The following is a 22,789-nucleotide window of genomic DNA, read 5'->3' as shown; positions in this document are numbered from 1 at the left end:
TATATAAATTAAATCAAAGAAAAACAATCTTTCTCTAAACTCCGTACACGAATTTTCGTAATTCACCAAGTTTCACATACGTTAACATTATGAAAAGTACTCAAAAAATTGTTTTTAAAGTATACCAGTCGACACTTAGAAATGTTGCACGCACTGTTTGGTCCAACACATATCAATGCCCTAAAAACTATCGCGTGCGACCATTTTAACACAAGTATATGCGTGATGAAGTGGGAAACAGCAACCCGAGAATTTGTAAATCACCCTACACCATAATTACGAAACTTTTCCACTAAACTGCCACTTTGGAAACACAACTACACAATACAATGGCTTGTTCATTGCAGTCTGTTGGCTGACTGATATAAGCAGATATTTATTTAGGACACCAATATACACATTACATCCGCCCTCAGCTTAACAGCTCTGACACATGCACGGTTGGTTACTATAGTATAGGTACATTTATATGTTTATGGATTATTTAGGAGAGATATTTTATCATCCATTTGCCTGTTTTATGGGATGAAAAACCTGAATTTCCAAATTCTTCTGGCCTCGGTCGTTACGAGAATAACTAAGAATTTATAAGGAAATCTGTTAAAAAGGGCGCCCCTATTATCTTCATTTGTATGTGGAAAGTTACTCGTTATGTTGAAAAATAATGATGTTCGTTCTCAAGGTTCGAATAAAGGATTATTTATTTAACTTTCGCTGTTTTCATTTGAATCATCCTAGTATGTACTGTATTAATTTATTCCTGAATTTCCCGGGGACAAAAAAAAATCCGCCTAATTAAACATGGTTCCAGTGTCTTATTGCAGCCAGTCATTAAGATGAGCATACGTACCAGAAACCCAACCTTTAAGAATCAATAATGAAGATTTTTCTCTTGTATGTATGTGAAATGAGACAAGATCGGGTTTTAAAAGGATTGAAATTAAGTTAGTTGCCTCCCCATCCATCGGAAAATGATCAGAAGACTCGAAAATTCGTGATATTTAATAGTGACAGAGAGTTCTTTTTGTAAAGCTAAAAAGTAATTTAAAGCGTACGTAAAAATTGCTAATAGAGTTTTATTACGTATAGTACGCTCTATTTCTGATTTCCCCCAGTTCAGTTGCGCGCTAAAATGAATGGAAGATTAGAATCAATGTTACATAAAGCTCATAATAAACCATTTTTAATTAAAGTTGGTTGTAAATTTCTAAAATAGCCTTGGAGATGTGTGAACGGTGGCTAACGAGTTATCGCCTGCGTATTGAATGAGACGAGTTTTTAAAGTCAACATACGGATATCATTAATATAAATATTAAAACGAGCATTTCAGAGAATCGCTCCCTGGAGAAATACAGTACAACAATCCATTACTGGCTGTCGACCCAATACTCGCAACTGGTGTGCTCTTCTCTTAGCAAGGAAGTCAGTAAACCAATGCTAGTTATCTGTGGTGCCAACAGAGTCATTTTTGTACCATTACATGGTGAACAGCGTTAGACGCTTTCATTAGATTTCAGATGACGGCCATCACAAATTTCTTTTTATCTTTTTCAGGTTCGCAAAGCTTCCACTCATTAACCGGTCCTTTATTTTTAATAAAGTCGTACGAGTATCGGATTCGATAATATTTGGAATTCGTCCAGAGTTTACTAACAATTATGGAAATAAAAGCGAAAATTTATAGTTGCTTGCTATGGTGAAAACGGAATAAGGAATATAAGGAAACTTAAAAATTGAATAAAATTTGAAATAATTAATTTTATATTAAGAATTTATTTAAGTAAAAATTAATTTTAATTATTTTAATTTAAGAAATATATTCAGAATATAAAATAAATTAAAGGATAATTTTATTATCATTATTAATGATTACGATTAATCCGGTGGTATTAATTAGCGACAGTAATTAATAATCAAACAAAATTGATTCATTCTTTTTCATTTTTAGTATACAATTTAAAACCAGGTATTTAATAGCATTTTTATCAATTCTATCTTTAATCAGTTCTTAGTATTTTAACAAGCAGCATTGTTAAGCGTATTTCCCTCTAATGATTGTTGTATGATTGTTTCGATTTCAATTTTCCCCACTAATCGTCTGCCAGACTTTTTGCATTTTTTATTAATTAATGTTTTAAGAATTTCACAGAAATTTAACGGAAATCGAATCCGGAATAATAGAATAAATGAGTACATATTCCGTTATTGATTCCGTAACAGGAAAGCTTTTCTCAATTATTTTTACAAGCTCACAATCAAACTTTAAATTACAGTTTGTAATGGGAACATTAAATTGCAACCAATTTGGGGGGTTTAAAAATTCAAAAGAAAAACTACAGTACTTTAGTATGGACACAAGGAAACACAATAACAAAAAAAAAAAAAAAGACAGATGTCGGCCGTAATAAAAGTACAGATATCACAATCCAATTTAATTTGATCAACTTATAAAAAAAAACCTTAGCCTTTCAAAGTGCCAATGAATGGATTACCCCGGGCTACTCTTGTAACACGGCGACTTGATCTTATCGATTTTTATCTTTGAACACCAAGTGGTTTAAAATGAGAAAATGGTTCCAAGCACTACTTCATTCTAGTAATCCGAGCTATTTAATTAATCGTCTACATTTATCTTATTTCTAACTGCCCTTCTATTTTTAATTTTCATTTTTCTACCTCTCCGGAGTTATTTATTGAATGCGAATGATCAAGAAAATTGCAAACACCGTTTACTCATTGTCTGAAGAGAGTTGAAGCGAACAAAGGTGGGGGTCCAAAAAGACGGTACATTTTTGAGGGGGGGGGGCTGATCTAAAAGAAAACTCACAACACCGAGATACTGCAGTGGAGGCAAACCGTTTTCTGAGCTCTCTGCGCTAGTAATGCAGTGAGGCTGTCTTAGCTACGCTAGCACGCTCTCACGGTGAACGCTGTTGTTACTAGAATCGCTCACGTGCACACTGTTCAGTTGGCAGCCATTGGCTACTTCTTTGCATTACTGGTGCGATGTGAAGAGCTACCGACGTTTCGTCTCGTCTGCCAGAGGTCAATATTGTTAACTGTGCTAATTTGCTAAAAGCGTTTGTCATGAGTGGCGTGGCCGTAGATGGATTCTTCTTCCTGGCTACATTAGAAAGTCCATAAATTCCTACTGGTACTAGCCTTCCTTGTGTGTTTGAATATGGTTGATGTTCGTACCACGCTATTGTTGTTTTTCATTGGTACTGTGGTCCATGTGTGCGTCTTATCTGCAACTAGTCGCTTATTAGGTGAGTCTGCTCTGCTTATTTTACCCTTTTCTAACCTCTTATGTATCGCTAACCCTCCCGCACGATGAGTAAATAATCCGGTGAGGGAAAAAAAAAAGTTTTTGTAGCTACCGCACCGAAGTGCATCGTCAACTCTCTCCTTTGCTACATCGGTGCTATGTCCTTTCCTCGCCAGCTAAGTCTCTGTGGCAGCATCACTACAACATGCAAGGCTATACCGTGAACTCCACTCCCTATTAACAGGTGTTTCGTTTGGTGAGATCACACAAGCTAGCGTTGAAGCATTTTTGACGGAGCCAGCTCTATCCGTGCAGCTAAATATAGTGTCTGGGATTCCGTCCATCTCTGTCGGATGAAGCAAGTGATAAACGGCTTTTTGATAACTACTTTCATCTGTTTTCGTTTGTGTACTGACATAAATTATTTAAGTCGATCACAATGAGAGGGTTAGACTATTAAACGGATGTAGAAATTGTTCGGATGGAGACTTTATCGGATCATTTTGACAGTTTTGAATATTAGATTATTGGAATGTCTCGCAAAAAATGGACATTGAAAAAGAAAAAAGGCCTAAGGACAGTTCGGGAGTGCACTATTCTCCTAGTATCACTAAGAGCAATTACTGATTTCTGGACTTTTGTGTGTTGATAGAAATATTAGCAACATCATAAAGAATATTATCTACTGCTAGGTCAATTAGCATTTTAGGAAAGGTTTCAATGGAAGAGTGCTATATAAGGCCAAAAGCAGGAAGATCGAGAAAAGCAACTCCCTTATCCCCTGCTTTAGAATTTGAGGAAAGAATTGAATATACAAAATACTTTTTATTATTATAATATCGTACAACCATTTAAAGGATATTTATCAATCAATAACTATTTTTTTAAAGAAAAAACTTTTAATAAAAATGTAATGTAATGTTTTATATTATAATCGTATTTTATCTGCTTTCGATTTCGATTATGGAAAGACTTCCTGCTCTCGATGAAGCATACCAATTTTTAACTACTGCGTTGAAATACTCCTGCATATCCTGTAGTATTGTACTCTTTGTTTATAGCAGTTAATCAATAACGCCTGTTAGGGAGTTTATACGCGTCAGCGGGGAGTAAGTTCTCTCCCACATACAAAACGAAACAGATAGCGATAATTCAGGTTGTATCTAGGAAAGGTTAGAATACATTGAGAGGTTAACTTTTTATGAATAACAGAAAAATGTATGAATTGCTTTCAATGGAACTGTTTCTAATGCTAGAAAAATTTATATTTTAAAGAGAAATATAAATATCGAGACTAAGGGGCGGGTTAGACTGTAACTATTTGAAGTTATTTATATTCTTAACTGTATAAGATATAAACCAAGATGTTTATGAAGTGTTTCTGTAATTTTTGTTTACGATACCAGCGTAAAATAAGAGAGGATGACAAATTATGATGTCACAATAATAAAGAATGCGTTTTTGTTTTGTATTTTTTCTTTATTACAACACACTGCTGAAGACAACAGCTTTTCAGTGGGAGGTAAAATACTCCAGGGAGAAATTTTATCGATTGCCAAGGGCCACGAATTCCCCTTTAGTGTCACTTTCCATTATGAGAAGATAGCTTTGGATTTTTCTGCTTTCGTTATTGCTCTGCTGAACAAAACTTCAATGAGAAATTTTCCTCTGTAGAAGGCAAAATATGCGTTGGAAGGCGTTCATAACAATAAATGGTGGCAAGATGAGAAGAGTTTTAGATAATAAGAACTCTAAAATGAGGTTAGTAAAAGGACAGGGGAATATGGTTCAGGGTGATAAGGCGCTCTCGGTAGAACATCTTCGGGATAATTTGCGTATATTTTCAGTGGCTCGATGTGCTTGCATCATCTTTAAATTCTGTTGAAATTTCTAAACAATTTCTAACTTTTCAAAATTATTATGTACGTACACATGTGGAAATTACGCAGATATACATAATGGTAGGCAGTCGTATTCACATGATACAAAACATTTAACTCATTCTAGCAATAATATCGTGTAGAATTTGAAAGAAGTCAAACCATTGTTTTTGCTTTTCGGTTTTATTTTTTAGAAATAAAGAACCTTAGCAAAATAGGATCCATTAACAGCGTATAAATGTATGATTTAATAAAAAATAAAAAACATACGAAATTATTTAAAATCCTAATCTTATAATAAATACATTTTTATTTTTACATATCCATTTAAATCTTGATTTTAAAACATGATTAGATAAATGTTTATATATGTTTACCATCTTTTACGTGTCTTAACATCAAAATAGGTTGAACTTCTCTCAGAAGACTGTGCTCTCCTACAATAGATTCAATTTATATTTCTAGTAGGTGCTGATTTCGGAAACTTTGATCAATATTCAATCATTAAAGGGTTGATTGAGTACAAAGTATCATTGATTGAGAACCGAGTGTAAGGAACTGTAACGCTGCAATATTCAAAGGATTGTTTTGCTTATACAGTGTTACGATTAAAAATACCATGTCAGGTGTTAGTTATGGTGTTATTAACATTAAGCAAAGTAGTAGTAGGTCCACAATAATTATACCTATATACCTTCAATATCCACATACCTATATACCTGAAATCATTCACACCTATACACCTGCAATCTTCATACCTATATACTTCGCCCATCCATACCTATATACCTATAATTACATAAAAGATAAATGAAATAGTGATAGGATACGCAAAAACACTAGACAAATAAAAATAAAGTAATATGACACTAAATTAAATATTACTTATGCGTGTGGCGCTGGAAACACCAACGCTTTATTTAGTATAATCCAAAATACAGTATCTACAATGAGATACCACAATCGTTTAGAAGAAAGCAAATGTTTTTTGTTTCTTTTTTTTTGAACACGCGATGGACAGTTGATATGATAGATAGCGTCTCTAGTAGCAATGCATCTTCCACTCACTATGGAAATAGTGATTTTTTGCAGTCCTGTCTACGATTTGATATCTTTGTTGTGTTCTACAGGAACTGAACACGCAAACTGTATCTACACAAGGCAGTGAATCTATTGTTCTATCTCTCTCTCTCTCCCTCTCAGTAATCAGATCCTAAAACGACATTTCATATGATTAACGTGCTATCACAACATGTGCATTATTGACAACTAAATTAGCGTAATGCAGTGAATGCTTGATAAGTCACCTCGATTGGTAGACATGTTTGGCTTAGCAGATGCAGTTTTGTAGCTTGACACGTAGCAACGAGTTATAATTAATAGGTCTAATTATCCCTGCTGTTTCTCTATTCCACTATTGATTTCGTCAGTGCTAGCGATTACAAAGAAGTTATAGACTCGATTGCTAGCATATACGTCAACCTTTTTGCTGATTTGTTTAAAATACAAGAATAATAAAATCAGGAGTTTTATTTTTCATGATTCTGTTTTCATCGCATAAATTACATTTTATAGCGTTGAAAGCCTATACCTATATAGCAACAACTGTCCATACCAACATACTTATAATTACTTATATACCTTCAATTATTCACACCTATACACTTGCAATCATTCATACCTATATATCTTCATACATACATACCTACATATCCTCATCCATACATACCTACATATCTTCATCGATACATACCTACATACTTATATATCTTCATCCATCCATTCATACACACATATCTCCATACATACCTATATATCTTCACCCATCCATACCTATAATTTCATAAAAAATATACCTACTATCATGTATCTGTATATGCACTTACCTAAACACGTATTCAGTTTACCTATTATTATTTACAGTATTCCAGGTAATATGAATATATTATCTATTGAAATTCTCATATGACCAATTGAAACGAACTTAGTGCGGCACTAAGCTGGCTATGTTGATATAATTCTTGGATACTCTAGGAGAGCTATGTGCGATCTTGACTTTGGATATTTATAGTACTTGACCTTTTCTCCTTTTTTCTCTCTTTGTCAACATACTATACGCGTTATTTGTTTTGTTACAGAAGCCTCAATACTTGTGAGGTAAGCCCGACTCGTTCACATAACACGGATCTGTGAGTAGCCAACAACATGAAGAAACATTCTTACAACTTGAGCGAAGTAGCCCCCATCTGTCTATTCACATGCTTGACAGGTGTTTATATTGACGATGGCTTCTTGCGCTATTCCATCTGAGAGAGAGCGAGTGTATTTTACCAAAGGGAAAACTACTGATGTATACATGAACAGTGAATGATAGGCCTTCAGCTGATGGGTGGATGAGCTCTATATCACGTGTTTTCATAACTAATTCATAGAATAGGAAACGGAAGATAATTGATATCAGGGTTAATAAAGAATCGTTAAATTATTAAAATACAACGATACTATACAGCCTATAATGTGACTTTTTGGAGGGTACGGAAAGAATCAGGTTTTGCTTGGCACTCTACCATGCCTTTGTTCTTGTCTAAAGAAATTTCAACTTCTGTGGCAGTTTATTTTGTTAGAACTGTCAGCTCGTCAGAGACGAAGATAGATGATTCGCATGGAATATCAAGGCTTGCTACTTCTATGGCATAGAGTCACAGCAAGGATAGAAAAAGTCATTATATACGAGGGTTGAGAAATATCCTCTATTGTATTTTATTTGCTTATTCTTGGTGAGTCATTGACCAGCGGGTCAAGGATAGAAAAGACTTACGTAACCATTATTAAGTAATCTGTGTAGATTAGGCGAAATCGGGCTATTTTGAATGTGTAAAAGACTAAATAGTATCCATTATAATGCAGAGTTTCCCAACAGCAAAATACGATCTTTATCTCCCATTAATAATACGATCGTCAGTAGAGAGGGCAAAAAAGGTTGAGTTAAAAGGAGGCACTGAACGACAGAAGAAAGCAATTCACCTCTCTTATAACACAACGATACATAATAAAACTAAAAGCAATACACTTAATGGATTTATATGAAAGCGCTCATCGCTACAATAGCAAAACAGGCGATTAAAATAAGGGAATCATGAAAGAGAATGATAGAAGTTCTTGGAGTTGTTTATGCAGGTTTGAAGTTGAAGCTTTCACATAGATTGTCCCTTTGAGACACGGTTTCTCCCTTTTTGTTTACGTTGCCTCTACTTCGGTAATTTTCTTCCAAAGGCCTACACATCGAAATCTTTGATTTCTCGAAAGATAAAGTCACAGCCAATTCGAAGACGGATCTTAAATCTTTCCCTGGGATGTATAAAAGAAAAATTTCGGCCTGTTCCTTCGAAGATACTTTCAAGAAAGTAGTAGCGGTTCTAGAGATGTTAGCAGCGAATGTCTGTTCGATAGAGGTCTTATCGATTATTGAGCAACACACAAATTAGTCATCTTTCGTATCTCTATTGGCAGTTATAGTTTACTGATGGTGAGGTGTCTGAAGCAACTGGGAACAGGTCACTGTGATAATTAATAATAACTGTGTGGATTGTTTTTGAGAGAGAGAAATAAGTGGTACGGGAGATAGTTTAAAGTGACTACTTGGTAAAGCCCGTGACTGCTAAATACGGTGCTATTTCTCGTACTCTCTGTATATTGTGAACTCCTCTGACCATGTGGTCGTCCCGGAGTATAAACAGAAAATTTATTTGAAGGCCGCCGTAGCCGAGTGGTCAGGCGCGAGGGTGCACGTGGGTTGAGTGACCAGGATTCAAGCCCGTGACTGCTAAATACGGTGCTGTTTCTTGTATTCTGTCTATCTTGTGAACTCCTCTGAACGTGTGGTTGTCCCGGAGAATAAACAGAATATTTATTTTATAAAGTACTCTGCATAATACTCTGTTATACTGAAAAAACAACCAGGTTCTGATTAACTATTAGCTATAGTACACTATGCAACCGACTCAGGCAAACAATAAAGCTTACGGTCTATAGACATGTAAAATATTAAAAAATATTCGAGATAATTAGTGAAAAAGATTATAAATGGGAACCGAATATGCGTTAAGCTCATTAGCTAGTTATTTAGAGTGTTTTTGAATTTACTCTGTATTTTTTAAGATCGAATAATCATATTTAATGCTAAAAAGAATTTATTACAAAAGAGGAATCTTATACAAATTAATAATCTTGTACAAAAATGAAAATAAGAAACAATTGGGACTGCTATGAGAAATGGTGAATGCAAATATTACGCCACGTCAGTGGCAAAAATAAATAAATAAATAAAATAAAATAAATTGAATAATAAAATTAAAGGAGATCACCAGGCTTAATTATTTTATGTTTGGCAGTAAAAAAATAGTCGGACTGCGAAATATATTTATTTCGCAATGAAACAGATTTATTTATTTATTTTTGTCTGGCAGGGAAGTATGCCTTTCAACGTAGGCGACGTAGTTTCACGCAATTTTAGTTAGGATTACTTAGAGGGAGAAGACTAATTCTTTGTAATGATATGGTCTTGACATGGTTCTAACAAATTGTTTATTTATAACAAAGAACGTTCTTGTGCTGATTAAATTATAACTGTAGTTGGATAATTAGGAATGATTGCATTTTTAAAGATAAAGTTATAAATGAAAGCAATCGATAAATACCTGAACTAGTTACACCGTTTATTCTCATTCGAATTATTCATAAATTTTCACAAGTGCAACAAGTTGGTTTCTGTATGTTTGTTTTCAACAGACCCATCATGAGAATGATTATACCTTAGAATCCGAGAGGTTTTGTACTTATAAATTGATTGTATTGTGAATCCTGGCATCTCGCCGTGACTGGTGTAAAGTGTAAAGTGAATTGATGTCAAGCGGCACCAGGGCTTTCCCCCATCTCCGCTTCTTCTTCTTCTTCTTGTTATTTGGAGAATTAGCAACTAAGGCCATATTGCTCCGGGTATATGCGGTGGTCATTCCCTGACCTTTCCGCATCCTCCGTATTTGGTGGCCCACAGGCTCGAACCCAGGTCTAATCAAGAAGCGTGTGCTACACACTGCTGCTGCTGCCCACATGGCTACGGAGGCGCCCCCCCCCCCATCTCCGCGTTTCATACATTGTGGGCGTGCCAGTTTACTGGGAAGGCCCGTGACTGGTGTAATGTACTTAGTCCCTACATTCTCTTTAATGTATAATAAATGATTATTTATTTAATTAAAAGTCTTGTAGGCTAAAATGCATTCACGCTCCTAGCTAACTGATGTATACAAGGTGATGGAAAAAATAGCTAATTTTAATAAAAAAAAATCGAATTCTAATCCTGGTGAACAGATAAAACTGCAATTTGATTTCTTCAGTTAATAACAATGCTGATCGTCCGAAAATGTGCAAAAACTTTACTAATTTTTTTAAGAAACGTATAAATATGAATCATTTAAATGAAAATTAACAATAATACTTGCGATAAACTAAGAAAAACTTTAATCGCTACACAGTATAGAGAATACAGTAAACGATTTGATCTGGTAGATTTGTAGATTGTGTAATTCTATGACACGTCTGCCTGGTTTGAGGACTGAAGAATCAGGGCTTCTGGCAGAATAAATTATGCAACAGCTCTAACACTGACTAACTCAGCCACAGTGTGAAGAAGGACCACAGAAGTTCGAACCCAGGCCTTTTCCGTAGAGAGAGAGAGAGAGAGAAGTGGCGCCGTCCGCTGCATTATTCGCGAGAATAAGCCACATCTATATATATATATTCAGACCTATGTTTATGTTGGAACAAAAGCACAAATTAGTGAGGTGTTTAGAAATTCACAAATTTCCCTTACATGTCTAGTGAGTTCCTGGTCAATAAAATACATCCGGCATCATCATTTCCTGTTTCCTTTGTGCGCCTGCACCCTCTTTCCCTCCACTTGGGGGGGAACGTATTTTTATGAGCGATTATTACCCATTTCGTGATCAGGATAAGTGATAGATGTTTCACGAGACAGACAGAGAGAAAGAGAGAGAGAGAGAGACAACCAAATGGATTTGATTATTATTAAGAGTTCTGTCTCTGTTAGTTCCAGGATAAGGTAGTAGCGGATAAACCGTTTCAAATCCTAACGTGTATTCCATTCATTAGGAATTTTCGAAACTTCAACATTTCAAAGAAATGTCATAAAATTATTAACATTGCTTCGAACTGAAATGAATCCTAGAGCACATCATACATGATACGCATGCCATAGCTATGTCCTTTAATAATTCAGTTTGTTTTCTACTGCAGACAATCATCAAGCAGACAGACAGATATTAAGACAATATCCCCTACAGACATTTGACACTCTCTAAAAGTGTAGATCAGAGAGTAAATTGAATGCAAAGAAAAGATATTCAAAATGGATCCCAGTGGATCAATTTTTAGAGTTTCCAACAGTTTTATAGATCATCTGTGCCTTCCGCAAGCATAAAGTTATTTGGCTCAAAGCATAAAACACTTGGCCATTTGCCTGGCACAGAGAGAGCCGATTTAAGTGTGTGAGAGGTGAGGACTGTTTGGTATGTGTGTGTGCGTCTCCCCCTCTTATATTCTTTCGTTTATTGGATTCAGCCACATCAGCAAGGGGATTGGAGAGGTGAGTGTACACAAAATCAGGTATGCGGAGAATATTTGATTTTTCCTGGGCCGAGTTTACATTTTAGAAAGGCACAGGGATAGCGTGCATTTCTTTAACAACTATTGTAAGTTGTTTTTACCTTGCAAACTTTGATGGCTCATTTCTTACTTTTTTTCTTGTGAATTCGAATGACGATGTCCATTAGGTAGACCTGCCCTTAAGGGCGGATATGTTGTTGGGAGGAAGGATAATCTGTAAACCGTAGAATTCTTGGAAAGTCACAGAGAAAGGATGCTATATTGGCAATCAACCTTCGGTAGCTTTGTCAAAACTTCTAAAGCCTTGCATTTCAATGCCCACAATTTTGTATACATTATTCATAGGGCTCCTTCCTCCCACCTTCTATAAAGAAGTGGCCCATATTAATAAAAAAAATATATAAACAAAATGGAAACTTTACGCAAAAACTTTAATCTTTTATCTTCAACTGCAATTTCCAGCTTACGGTAGGTGTACCATTAGCGGTAAACCAAAATTTTATTTTTATGGAGAGTTGGTATTAAAACATAAAAAAAAGTTTAGGAATTGATCAGAGTTTCATCCGACTTCGACCAGATTTGATCAGCACACATTTTCTAAAATTCAGATAAAACTTTCCGAACTTATTGCAATGTTGCCTTAGAAAACGATTATACAAGCTAGTCAAGTCCTTTCCCACTTTTAAAAACGAATAACCCGAAAACTATAGATCATATCGAAAAATGTTTTTTTTTTTTGTATTATAATTAGTATACGTGGGGTTATTTTTAAACAATAAAAATTAGTTCCAAATTTTACCACCGGGGTATACAATTTTTTTTAACCCAATAAGCAAATTAGCCAGCAGCATCACAAGAAGTGATTCAAAGAATAGACGAGGTGCAAAAAAACAAAACAAGTCCGTTCAAATTTGTTGAGATTATCCAGTGTTCGTGCAACTGGTATTTCCTGGAGCATGGTATGTAAAGCCTTAAGACGAGGCCTCAACCTGTTTCCCTATAAAATGAAACATCTGTATCTGCCGAAACCACAAGACTATCCAAGTCGTCGTGATTTGGTCAATCGGACGATTGACAAGATTGCGCAGGATCCAGAACGGTTATTTAACATCCTATGGATGGATGAATCTCACTTTCATCTTGATGGACCTGTGACAGGCACGCATCTTGCGACCTGTGATAGGCACGCATTTTCGAATTAGAGCAAGAGAAAACCCTCGTGTGCACGTTGAAGAATAGAATCACTCCGCCCATTGAAAGTTACAATATGGTGTCGATTTACGGCATAAGCAATTATTGCTCCCATTTTCTTTGAAACCATTAATAATCGAAGGCATTTGAGATATGCACAATTAACAGCACACCACAATATCTTAGCATACTGCAGACTAAGATTATCACAAGAATGGAAGCATAATTTGTATGCAAGATGGTGCTTTTATGCCCTCATATTGACAATAATGTCAAGCAACTCTTACAAGAAACCTTTACAGAAAGCGAATTATCAGTCAACATTTTCCACATCTCTGGCCTGAAGATTGTCGTAACTAACCGAGCAGACTTTTGATTATGAGGATATCCTAAATACCGTATTTTCAGATTTGAAGAGGACGCAATTCGTCAGATGGTGAATATTGCATCGGAAATTCTAAAGGCCTCATCTTGATTGCTTATCAGAAATAATGGTGGAGATGTGGAGATTTGATGAACAATAAAGATTGGCAAAAAAAAATTACATTTATCTTTTTTATTTTTCTAAAGTTATCATTTTGTGGGCTCTCCTGGTGGTCAACTGTTTAAAAAAATACTTGTTGCAATAGAAGAACTATTTTTGCGATTGATCTAGAGTTTTGAGTAATAATTGATTTTTAAAAGTAGAAAAGGACTTCATAACTACCCTGTACTACAGTTTACTTGATCAACTAATTTAGCGATTAATTAAAATACACCAGAAGACCGGACACGTCAAGATTAGTGTTAATTAAGAAGTTAATTAATTAGGGATCGGTATTAATTAACTGTAGTTTTTATATAAATAATCCGCTTATTGCTTCTATTATTTCGCTTAAATATTACACCAACATAACTTGAAGATCTAAAATTATAAATCTAGCTTTTGGTGAAAAGGAAAATATTGTTTGCTAGTTAATTTTTTAGTTTCACAAAGTTTTCAGAGAAGACAGATTTGTTCTTTTCTTTTTTATTTGCTTTCGCAATAACCAAGAAAAACCAGAGAAGGTCAATAAAAATTGAAAAAAAAAAAAAAAACCAGAGATCTCTCGAGGCTGATCTGATCGAAGGTTTGTTGGATTATTGTAGAAAATATATTTTCCAATGGGAAAATATCTTTTCCTCAATAATCTAGAAAAGGGCAGAAAACAGGGTTCACTCCAATACACACGATTCTATGTCATAAAAAAAATATTGCGACACTATACGATTATATGATAAGTAAAATATTGACTTACTAATTATGTAGAGGGCGTTTTGGTAGTCTATCTAATTTTAGTCATTTGGACTTGTATTTCTTTGTACCTCTTTAAATACAGTTCTCCGAAAGGAAACGTAGTAACAACGATAAACAAGCGAAATACTATAAAAAGGAAAGAAAATCGGGTTGATAAGCCTACACGACATGAGAGAACGCTTTAAAGCCTAAAGCAATGTGTGCTATCCAGTAAAATGAAGAAAATGTAGGCCGATAGAGCGAGTAACAACAGAAGTATTTTTGACCAGAGGAAGAAGTGGGTATAAAGTTATCGTTTGCTTTGATGGAGTACAGGAAGTAGGTTCGGCAGTGTATAGACCCGGGGAAATATTATTGAAGGAATAGTTTATCTTAAAAAATCTAGTGACAGAAAGCGAAAAAGCGAGTTGAAATTAATTTTTAAAATAGTCTAACGACTAGTAACGAGCTGCTGAAGTCGTTTGTTTGATATCATGCCTTAAAACATTATTATCAAGCTTCATAAATCATAAAACGTCAATAAACTCAGTTACCACTGCCTCGAGCCCCAATCGCGCAGGATAATATCAATATTCTGCATTTAATTTTTCAGACAATATCGAGGGAGTATTTTGACTGCCAGAATTATGAAATAAGATGTAGGTCGCAAACATACACTGCAGTACCAAAAGTATGTGAACAGTCACTCAACATATATATGAGAATGGTTCAATCTCGGGGCAGCAATTTTGTCAGGTTCATCCTGTCAAAAACGTGGAAAGCCGTAGAGGAAAGTTATGGCCAAAATGAGTTTAAGCACGGTGCTATATACTGCCCAGCTAAAATATTAGAACTCTTACTCCAGGTGTATTGACACACTGGAAAAGATATATACTATATTACCAAAACAAATCGTACACCTGCATTCCTGTGCGTTTCAAATAACTTTTTATTGATGCTTATTTAAAAATGTATCTGCCCACCCTAAGCCTAAATTATACACTTATCCTCGTTGGTAGACTCCAAAACCAATTTTTGATAACAGGAAAGCGGCATTTTTGCCCATTCTTTCTTCAACACAAGGGTCAGTTCAGAGCTCTGGGCAAGCCCAATGAAGATTTTGTACACCCAGGTCTTCCAACTAAGTTACTACTGGCCATGCAGTATGATATGGTGGATTGTCGTCGTGAAATAGAAAAAGGCCTTCTCCATACTGCTGCCACAGTGAAGGAAGAGCGAAAAAATCGTCCAGAATATCAATGTACCGCATAACATTCACTGCTTAAGGAAGGAGATTCAATGGTCCAAGTCCAAACTACGAGAAACAATCCCAGACAGCACCCCATCAAACTTCTTCAGGCATACACGACAGCCAAATACAGCCATTAATCGCAAAGTCGATCCCGTAATTCTTCCCTCCATAATATAACTCATCAACGTTCCTGGAATCAATTACGATGAGTTGTGCACCAGGAAGTCGACGCTGCAATGCGTGCTGTGATATTTTGGTTTCTATGCTGCAGTTCATCCGTAAATTCCGACGCTACGCAATTCTCTAAATATCGTTCATGTACTACTATCAGTTCTGTGGTCTTCCTGAACTCGTAATTGAGAGTATTCGATGAGGAAGAGGAGTAAGAGATCTACGTACCACTCATCCAAGACTCCTGTAGCCTTTTTCCTACAATTTATGCAGTTTACTCGAACGTTTCTTGTAGAATAGCACCATGACGTTTCTACCTGGTAATTAAGTCAGCCAGCGTTCATCTAAGGTATTGCTGTTTTGCTACGATGAGATGAACAGCTGATCATTTCCCGTTGGAAGTTCCTACGCTCAACAGCTCCACCTGTCTACTCTATTTCGTTGATCTACTGTGCTACCTACGAGGGAATTTCGTTGATCTGCTCACGTTTAGAGTGAACCCAGTTGCTTTTATATCTATCCTTGATGTGGATGGTGAGTATGGTTGATTTATCACAAACCCCAAGTGTCTATATGCTTTTTAAATTATGGTGTACAGTATGATATGGTCACATGTCAAACACAATGCCTTAAATATAGTGAGAATTACACTACTAGATACTTAACCAAACCTTGAATAGGTACCTATGTGAGAAGGGAATCAAATAGGTTGTTTGTTGTGTTTTATTTTATTATTATTTATTTATTTATTTTTTTTTTTGGATGGCGCGGTGAAAGTTTTGGACTTCCTTGCACCATACGGTTAATACTACAGTAATATTATACAGGGTGTCTCAAAATGACATGGGATAACCTCAGGAATGAGTTCCTCATATGTGGACAATAAAAATATTTTATATCAACATAGTTCCATCAAACATTAACTTGCTTGGTTTCCAAGTTTTGAAGGTCTGTCTATGACACTTAACTGTTCGCATCACCTTATAGTAATTGTTTAAAATGTCCACCTTCTGCCCGAATACAGGCCTCACATCGACATCTCATGGACTCGCGAAGACGGTGCCAAATTCCTGGAATGTTTCGTATTGTCTCACAACCTGCCACAATTCGATTGTGGAGAGTTTCCACATCAGCTACCGGAGTCGAATACACCAATGACTTTAAATGACCCCACAAGAAGAAATCTAGTGGGTTTAAATCAGATGAGCGTGAAGGCCAGGCAGTTGGTCCACCCCTCTACTTCAGGAGTCGTAGATCTTGGGCGTCCTCTGTCGGCAGCACGAAGTGTAAAGGTCCCATGTTCACAAAGGCGGCGATGGATACCTTCAAACGTTTTCCTGTCTGGACATCTTCGTTCTGGGAACCTTTCGTTGTACAAACGACGAGCCTCCAGAGCATTGCCGTCCGCCAAACCGTACATAAAGTGCTTATCCGCTTGCTCCTGATTTGAGTACATGGTCGGAATGGAAAACCACCAGATTCTGTCAGTACCTTGTAATGAAGTCGGAGTGGAAAACCACCAGATTCTGTCAATACTTTGTGATGAAGGAAAAATCCCGAGTTATTAACATTCCGGTTAATAACTCGGGAACCAAGCATTTCCGGAACTATGTTGATATAAAATATTTTTATTGTCTACATATGAGGAACTCATTCCTAGAAGTTATGCCGTGTATTTTTGAGACACCCTGTATATATTGGGCAACGTAAGTAGATATAACGTCTGAGGCAAAGAATTCCAATACTTTTCTGCTCGGTATATAAATGCTCGTATACCAAGGTTAGGTTTACATTTAGGGAAATCTATAGATTGTACGTGTCCTCTAAGCAGGGAAGGCGTTTTCCTGATAAAGATAACATGTCTGAATAGACAGTATCGTGTGACATTTTATAGAGACGAAAGACGTCACCTCTGAGACGGCAGTCACCAGTGTAGAAGATGTATTAAACGCGGACCTTCCGTATACAGAGAGACCGTAAATCCGGCTGTAATACGTGTAGCCCTTTTAAGTACAGCCTCGAGAGATTAATATCTTTTTGAAAATGTGAATGACAGACCTTCCAGCGATACTTTAACTTCGTCAGTTATACAACCAACTTTTGTAAACATACTTTTTGTATTTACTTTCTTCCCATCGCAAACGGTCTAAAATTTCCATGTAGGAAAGCGATTTTTTTTTCCAAGGGCTACCGGATGAAGTTATCCAAATATATTCACATCAACAGACTCCCGCCCATGTTTACTGAAACGTTGTGGTTACAGCACCGCCTAGTGGTTGCCTCTCCCGGAAATGAAAACATTGCACATTTAAGTAGACATAAACTAAACGAATGCCCACAATTTGCATTTTCCTGAGTCACATTTGGAAAACTATCTTTGGCTCCCATCTTATAGAGTTCATGTTTATACAAATCACCCCGTAAATGAAGACGAGTTTACTTCTCTTGCTCTTCTTATGTACCACGTAACTTGCAGCATGCAAACAGACATTCGGAAACAAACTCGTGTTCTGGATAAATGTACATGAATTATGCAGTGGGAGTTTATTTTAAATATGTACATATACACAACTGTGTTTACATTTGACGGAGGAAGGTATACAGCAAACAACACATGCCAGAAGTTGTGGTTTTCGTAAGAGAAAAATAGAAGATAAAATTAATTAGGGCCCCTTCCTATGTTTGAGTATGTTTCCCTAATCTTTTGTCCCGTCACCCTTCACTCTCTCCACGCATAGTCCTCAGCAATTGAATAAATCTGAATTGAACAAAATCAAAAAACTTTATCCAATCAAAAATGAATCAAAACAGGTCAATATATATATATATTTGTTTACAACAATGTGATTTCAACAATGTGATCCAACAAGGTACATTGAGACAACGATGCAACAATGTGATCTCAACAACGATACAACAATGTGATCTAAACAACGTACATTGAGACAACAATGTGATCTAAACAACGTACATTGAGACAACAATGATAGAACAACGTGATTTCAACAATGTGATTTCAACAACGTACATTGAGACAACAGTGATACAACGTGATTTCAACAATGTGATTTCAGCAACGTACATTGAGACAACAATGTGATTTCAACGATGTACGTTGATACAACAATGTGATTTCAACGATGTACGTTGATACAACAATGTGATTTCAACGATGTACGTTGATACAACAATGTGATTTCAACCAACACATTTTCAGGAACCAAAGCATCATGTTCCATTGTTAGAAGTTTAAGTTTATTCCAATTGTTCAGTTTTATTCTATTGTATCAACAGAGAAACATAATAAGCAGAGTAAGTGGCTTTTGATACTGAGTCTGTATCCTTTTATCCAAACTATAAATGGAGAGTTCAGCGACATTAAGTCATCATTTTAAGAGGTCATGGTGTTATCATAATACCATCTGCAATGACTTGGTCAGTAAACTGATTTCATGATTATCCGAGGTTCCTATTAACTGAGGTAAAATCCTCGGTGTAGAAAACAGAATTCTACGAAATTTCCTATATCAAAATAATTTTAAAAAATTCACTTTTTCAGATTCATTTCATTATCATAGGTAATCTCAGACTAGTGTTCTAGGTTACAAACCAATTTGCTATAACATTGGCACGTAGGCTTAGCAGGTAAATTAGCATGTAGGCTTACGTTACATATTCTATAATTAAAATGATTCGAATCTAACGCAGACTAATATCTCTCATATTAAATTAGGGCAGCAAATTAGGAGTTGATGGATTAGGTGTTGTGTGCGATTAGAATCAGTGGGACAGATTTCTATACAAGGTTCCAGTGAATCTCACTATGCTACTGAGGTTAGATTCGTATCAGTTGATAGGTGGATATCGGATTCGAATCTGGATGACAATTACACATTAATATATATAATCTACGAACTTTGTAGATCTATACATAATATAAGAAGAAGAAGAACTCTTTATTATATACAGAAAGCACATTGCTGTATACAACTCCCTTCACGGCTACAAGCCAGGGGTTGTATACTACTGTAAGAAAATGAGGATTTAAGTGTAAATATAGCACTAAATTACAACCGCAATAAGGAAGAATTTTGAGCATATGGAAAAGGAGGATAAGTTTTTTTTAGAAAATTCTGCTTTTTTTTTTTTTACTTAATTTAGCATATTAAATTGTGTTCAACAAATAGTTTAATAGTTATAGTTACGTTCCTTATATTTTTATATTTAGCTAGAGAATTTGTAAGTTAGGACTTAATATTTGTAGAGCCTTTGCATCGATGATTTAGTGCAAATATCGTATCATAACTAGTAGTATAGAGTTTGGTTTTGATTGTGTTAAATAAGTAACTCGTAAGTTATAATCACGGAGGCTGGCATATATTTTTTGTTTTTGGCTAAGAAGTTCTATTTATAATAATCCTATAGCTAATTTAAAACTCTATGAACGTATTGGTATAGCGTAATACATACAACGTAATGTAGCGGGAGTGCTGTGACTCGGGCGAGAACTGAAGGGGCGGTTCTCCTACGAATCGTGGGCTTATAAAATGTGCTGCTTCTGCGATGTTTGCGGAGGTCTAGAACAGGACATGATACAGCCAAATTCTTTCTGTGTTCGGTACGAAGAGTATGAGAAAATTCAGCACGAACTTAGCGTTCTGATGGGCGTTTATGAGAGCTTAAGGATATGATGGCTGCCGTAGAAGGAATTAAAATGGGGCCTATCAAGCTCTCAGCTGCCCAACTCAACGCTAGAGTTTACATTTGTGCATCAGGCAAAAGACTGTTTTTATAGGGATGGGATATACTTAAATAGAAGATGTTGTAGTAGCATTCTAGGAACATCAGCGACTAAGGCGTAGGTTCTGTGGTTAATTATCTGTTTGCTGTACGAAAAAATCGAGTTTCAGGGAGAAAAAACCATGTTACCCTTGCCCCTGATACCAATGAACCCAGACACATTATGAAAAAGGCCTATCAAAATTCTTCACATCATCGACGATACCTGAACTCAGATCTTTTTCCGCCCGGTGTGGAAAGGACAACGATTCAACCAACTGGACTACCCACAAGGGCCGGAGAAGATGTGCATGGATATTTCTGATGCTATCGAGACAGTGTGTTAGGTGGGTTGGAAAACTGCTAGCTGGGGAACATACACAGACTAATAGGTTAACTAGATCCGCAGGCAGAGGTTTTGATTCTTGCACAGCTTCTATTGGAACATACGACAGTTGACATTTGGATATACCTAGAAAGTATAGTGTCGAGGATTTCAAGCCCTGCTGTGGGTCATCACAGAACAAGTAAATACACGACTGTATTAAGGTAACTAAGAGTAAGAACAGGTACATGTATATTTGCATGTACACTAATGCTAGGAGCATAGTAAACAAATTTGATGTACTGATTAAGTCATAAAATGCATTGTAGGGATATCATGTGATACAGTCAAATTCTGAATTTGGCTGTATCACATGACAAATTCGAAATTTTGAATATGGAGAGTACAATGTGTACAGAAAGGACAGACAGAACAGCACGTGGTTATGCACGTAGTTGAGAAGCATCCGGTCGACATGGGTGAACAGTGCAATGTTAAGTCAGATTGGTGTGACATAAGCACTTTGAAAGCTAAAATTCAAGTAAGACTATGCTATAGGCCTAATGACAGTGATGAGTATAATAAATAACTGTACAGAGACATAGAGTCTGCCGGTAAATCAGAATTTCTTATAATGGGGGATTTTAACTTTCCCGATATTGATTGGAACTTGTGGATTGGTCACTCACACAACTAGCAAGGTTTTGTGGATTTACTGGACGACTCTTTCTATAGCAGAATGCCATAGAGGCAACAAGAGGAAGCAATACTCTTGATCTGGTTATCAGCAGCGATTCTTCATGCATTAAGAATCCGCAAGTAAGAGATCCTCTGGGTGGCAATGATCACAGAGTGCTGATGTGCGATATACTTAAACACATAACTGCTGTCAAGGGTAAAGGGAATGGCTTTTGCTTTCGTATGGGTGACTACAGTGTTATCAGATAGTTTTAAATTCTATGCAATGGGACCAACTGATGAAGTCACTAAAAGCAAAGTCGAAATACCAACTAAGATATACTGTTTGAAAGCTTACACCTAAATGGATGTCAGATGAACTGATGACACTTGTAGAAGAGAAGAAAAATGCATGGGATGCATATAAATTACTAGGAAATATAGAAGCCTATGTTAGATATAAGCTAGTCTGTAATCAAGTCACAGAGGACATTAGGCAAGCTAAGGCAGATTACGAGACCTCTCTGGAAAAGAATGAAAAAAGGCATCAAACACTTCTTTACTTATATTAACAGTAGAAGGAATGAATTGAATCACATTGCTTCACTTGATGCCGATTTTTAACTGTTGCTGAACCTGTTCAGGTAGCTGACAAACTGAATAGGTATTTTGCATCTACATTCACACGTGAGGGATTATTTAGAAAACAGGATGGCAAAAGTTTATCAAACTCTAATAGGGAGATAAATGATTTTATGATAACTGAGAGGAAAGTGGAAAAAAATTGTTGAAGCTAAACATAAAAAGGCGCCTAGGGTGGTGGGATCATCCAATTATATTAAGGGAGGCAGCAAAGGAGGTAAACAATTCCTTAGCCATAATTATGAGAACGTCTTTGGATTCAGGGGGAGGTCCCTATGGACTGGATATGTACGAATGTATCCCCAGTTCATAAAGGGAGACCAAAAGGTGGCATGAATAATTACAGACCTGTTAGCTTGATTTTCGTTCCAGGGAAAATAATTGAGTCACTGGTTAAGAATGCATTACAGGATCATCTAGACAGGAATGCAATTATACTGCAGTCACAATGTGGATTTGTTATGGGAGATCTTCTGTAACCAATCTGATTGGATATCATGCTGCAGTATCAAGGGATCTGGATGAAAAAAATTAATTTTGATATTATACTGGATATTAAGAAAGCTTTTCATACTGTTGCACATTAAAGACAGCTTTATAAATTGGAGCAGTGTGGCATTAATGGCAAGTTATTGGTACGAATAAAGAGACAGTTCAATGGGAGAA

The 22,789-nt window shown here is 36.1% G+C and overlaps 1 protein-coding gene across 6 annotated transcripts in view; it reads left to right on the top strand.

Annotated features, from left to right (window-relative positions):
- The first annotated feature begins 2,987 nt into the window (after positions 1 to 2,987).
- LOC150086677 (synaptogenesis protein syg-2-like) overlaps positions 2,988 to 22,789 on the top strand; it is a 416,888-nt gene continuing 397,086 nt past the window's right edge. For all 6 annotated transcript variants that reach the window (XM_090372685.1, XM_090372684.1, XM_090372683.1 and 3 more), the window contains exon 1: positions 2,988 to 3,270. In XM_090372685.1, the coding sequence (XP_090228811.1) occupies positions 3,183 to 3,270 (88 nt within the window). In that variant the 5' untranslated portion in view covers positions 2,988 to 3,182. The remainder of the gene's footprint in view (positions 3,271 to 22,789) is intronic.

Source organism: Mastigoproctus giganteus, chromosome 4 (genome assembly GCF_048544385.1).
Source record: "Mastigoproctus giganteus isolate SK-2022 chromosome 4, ASM4854438v1, whole genome shotgun sequence".
In the NCBI taxonomy this organism is placed as follows: Eukaryota; Metazoa; Arthropoda; class Arachnida; order Uropygi; family Thelyphonidae; genus Mastigoproctus; species Mastigoproctus giganteus.
Note: the sequence above shows the minus strand (reverse complement) of the source record. Positions and strands in the feature narration are given on the sequence as shown.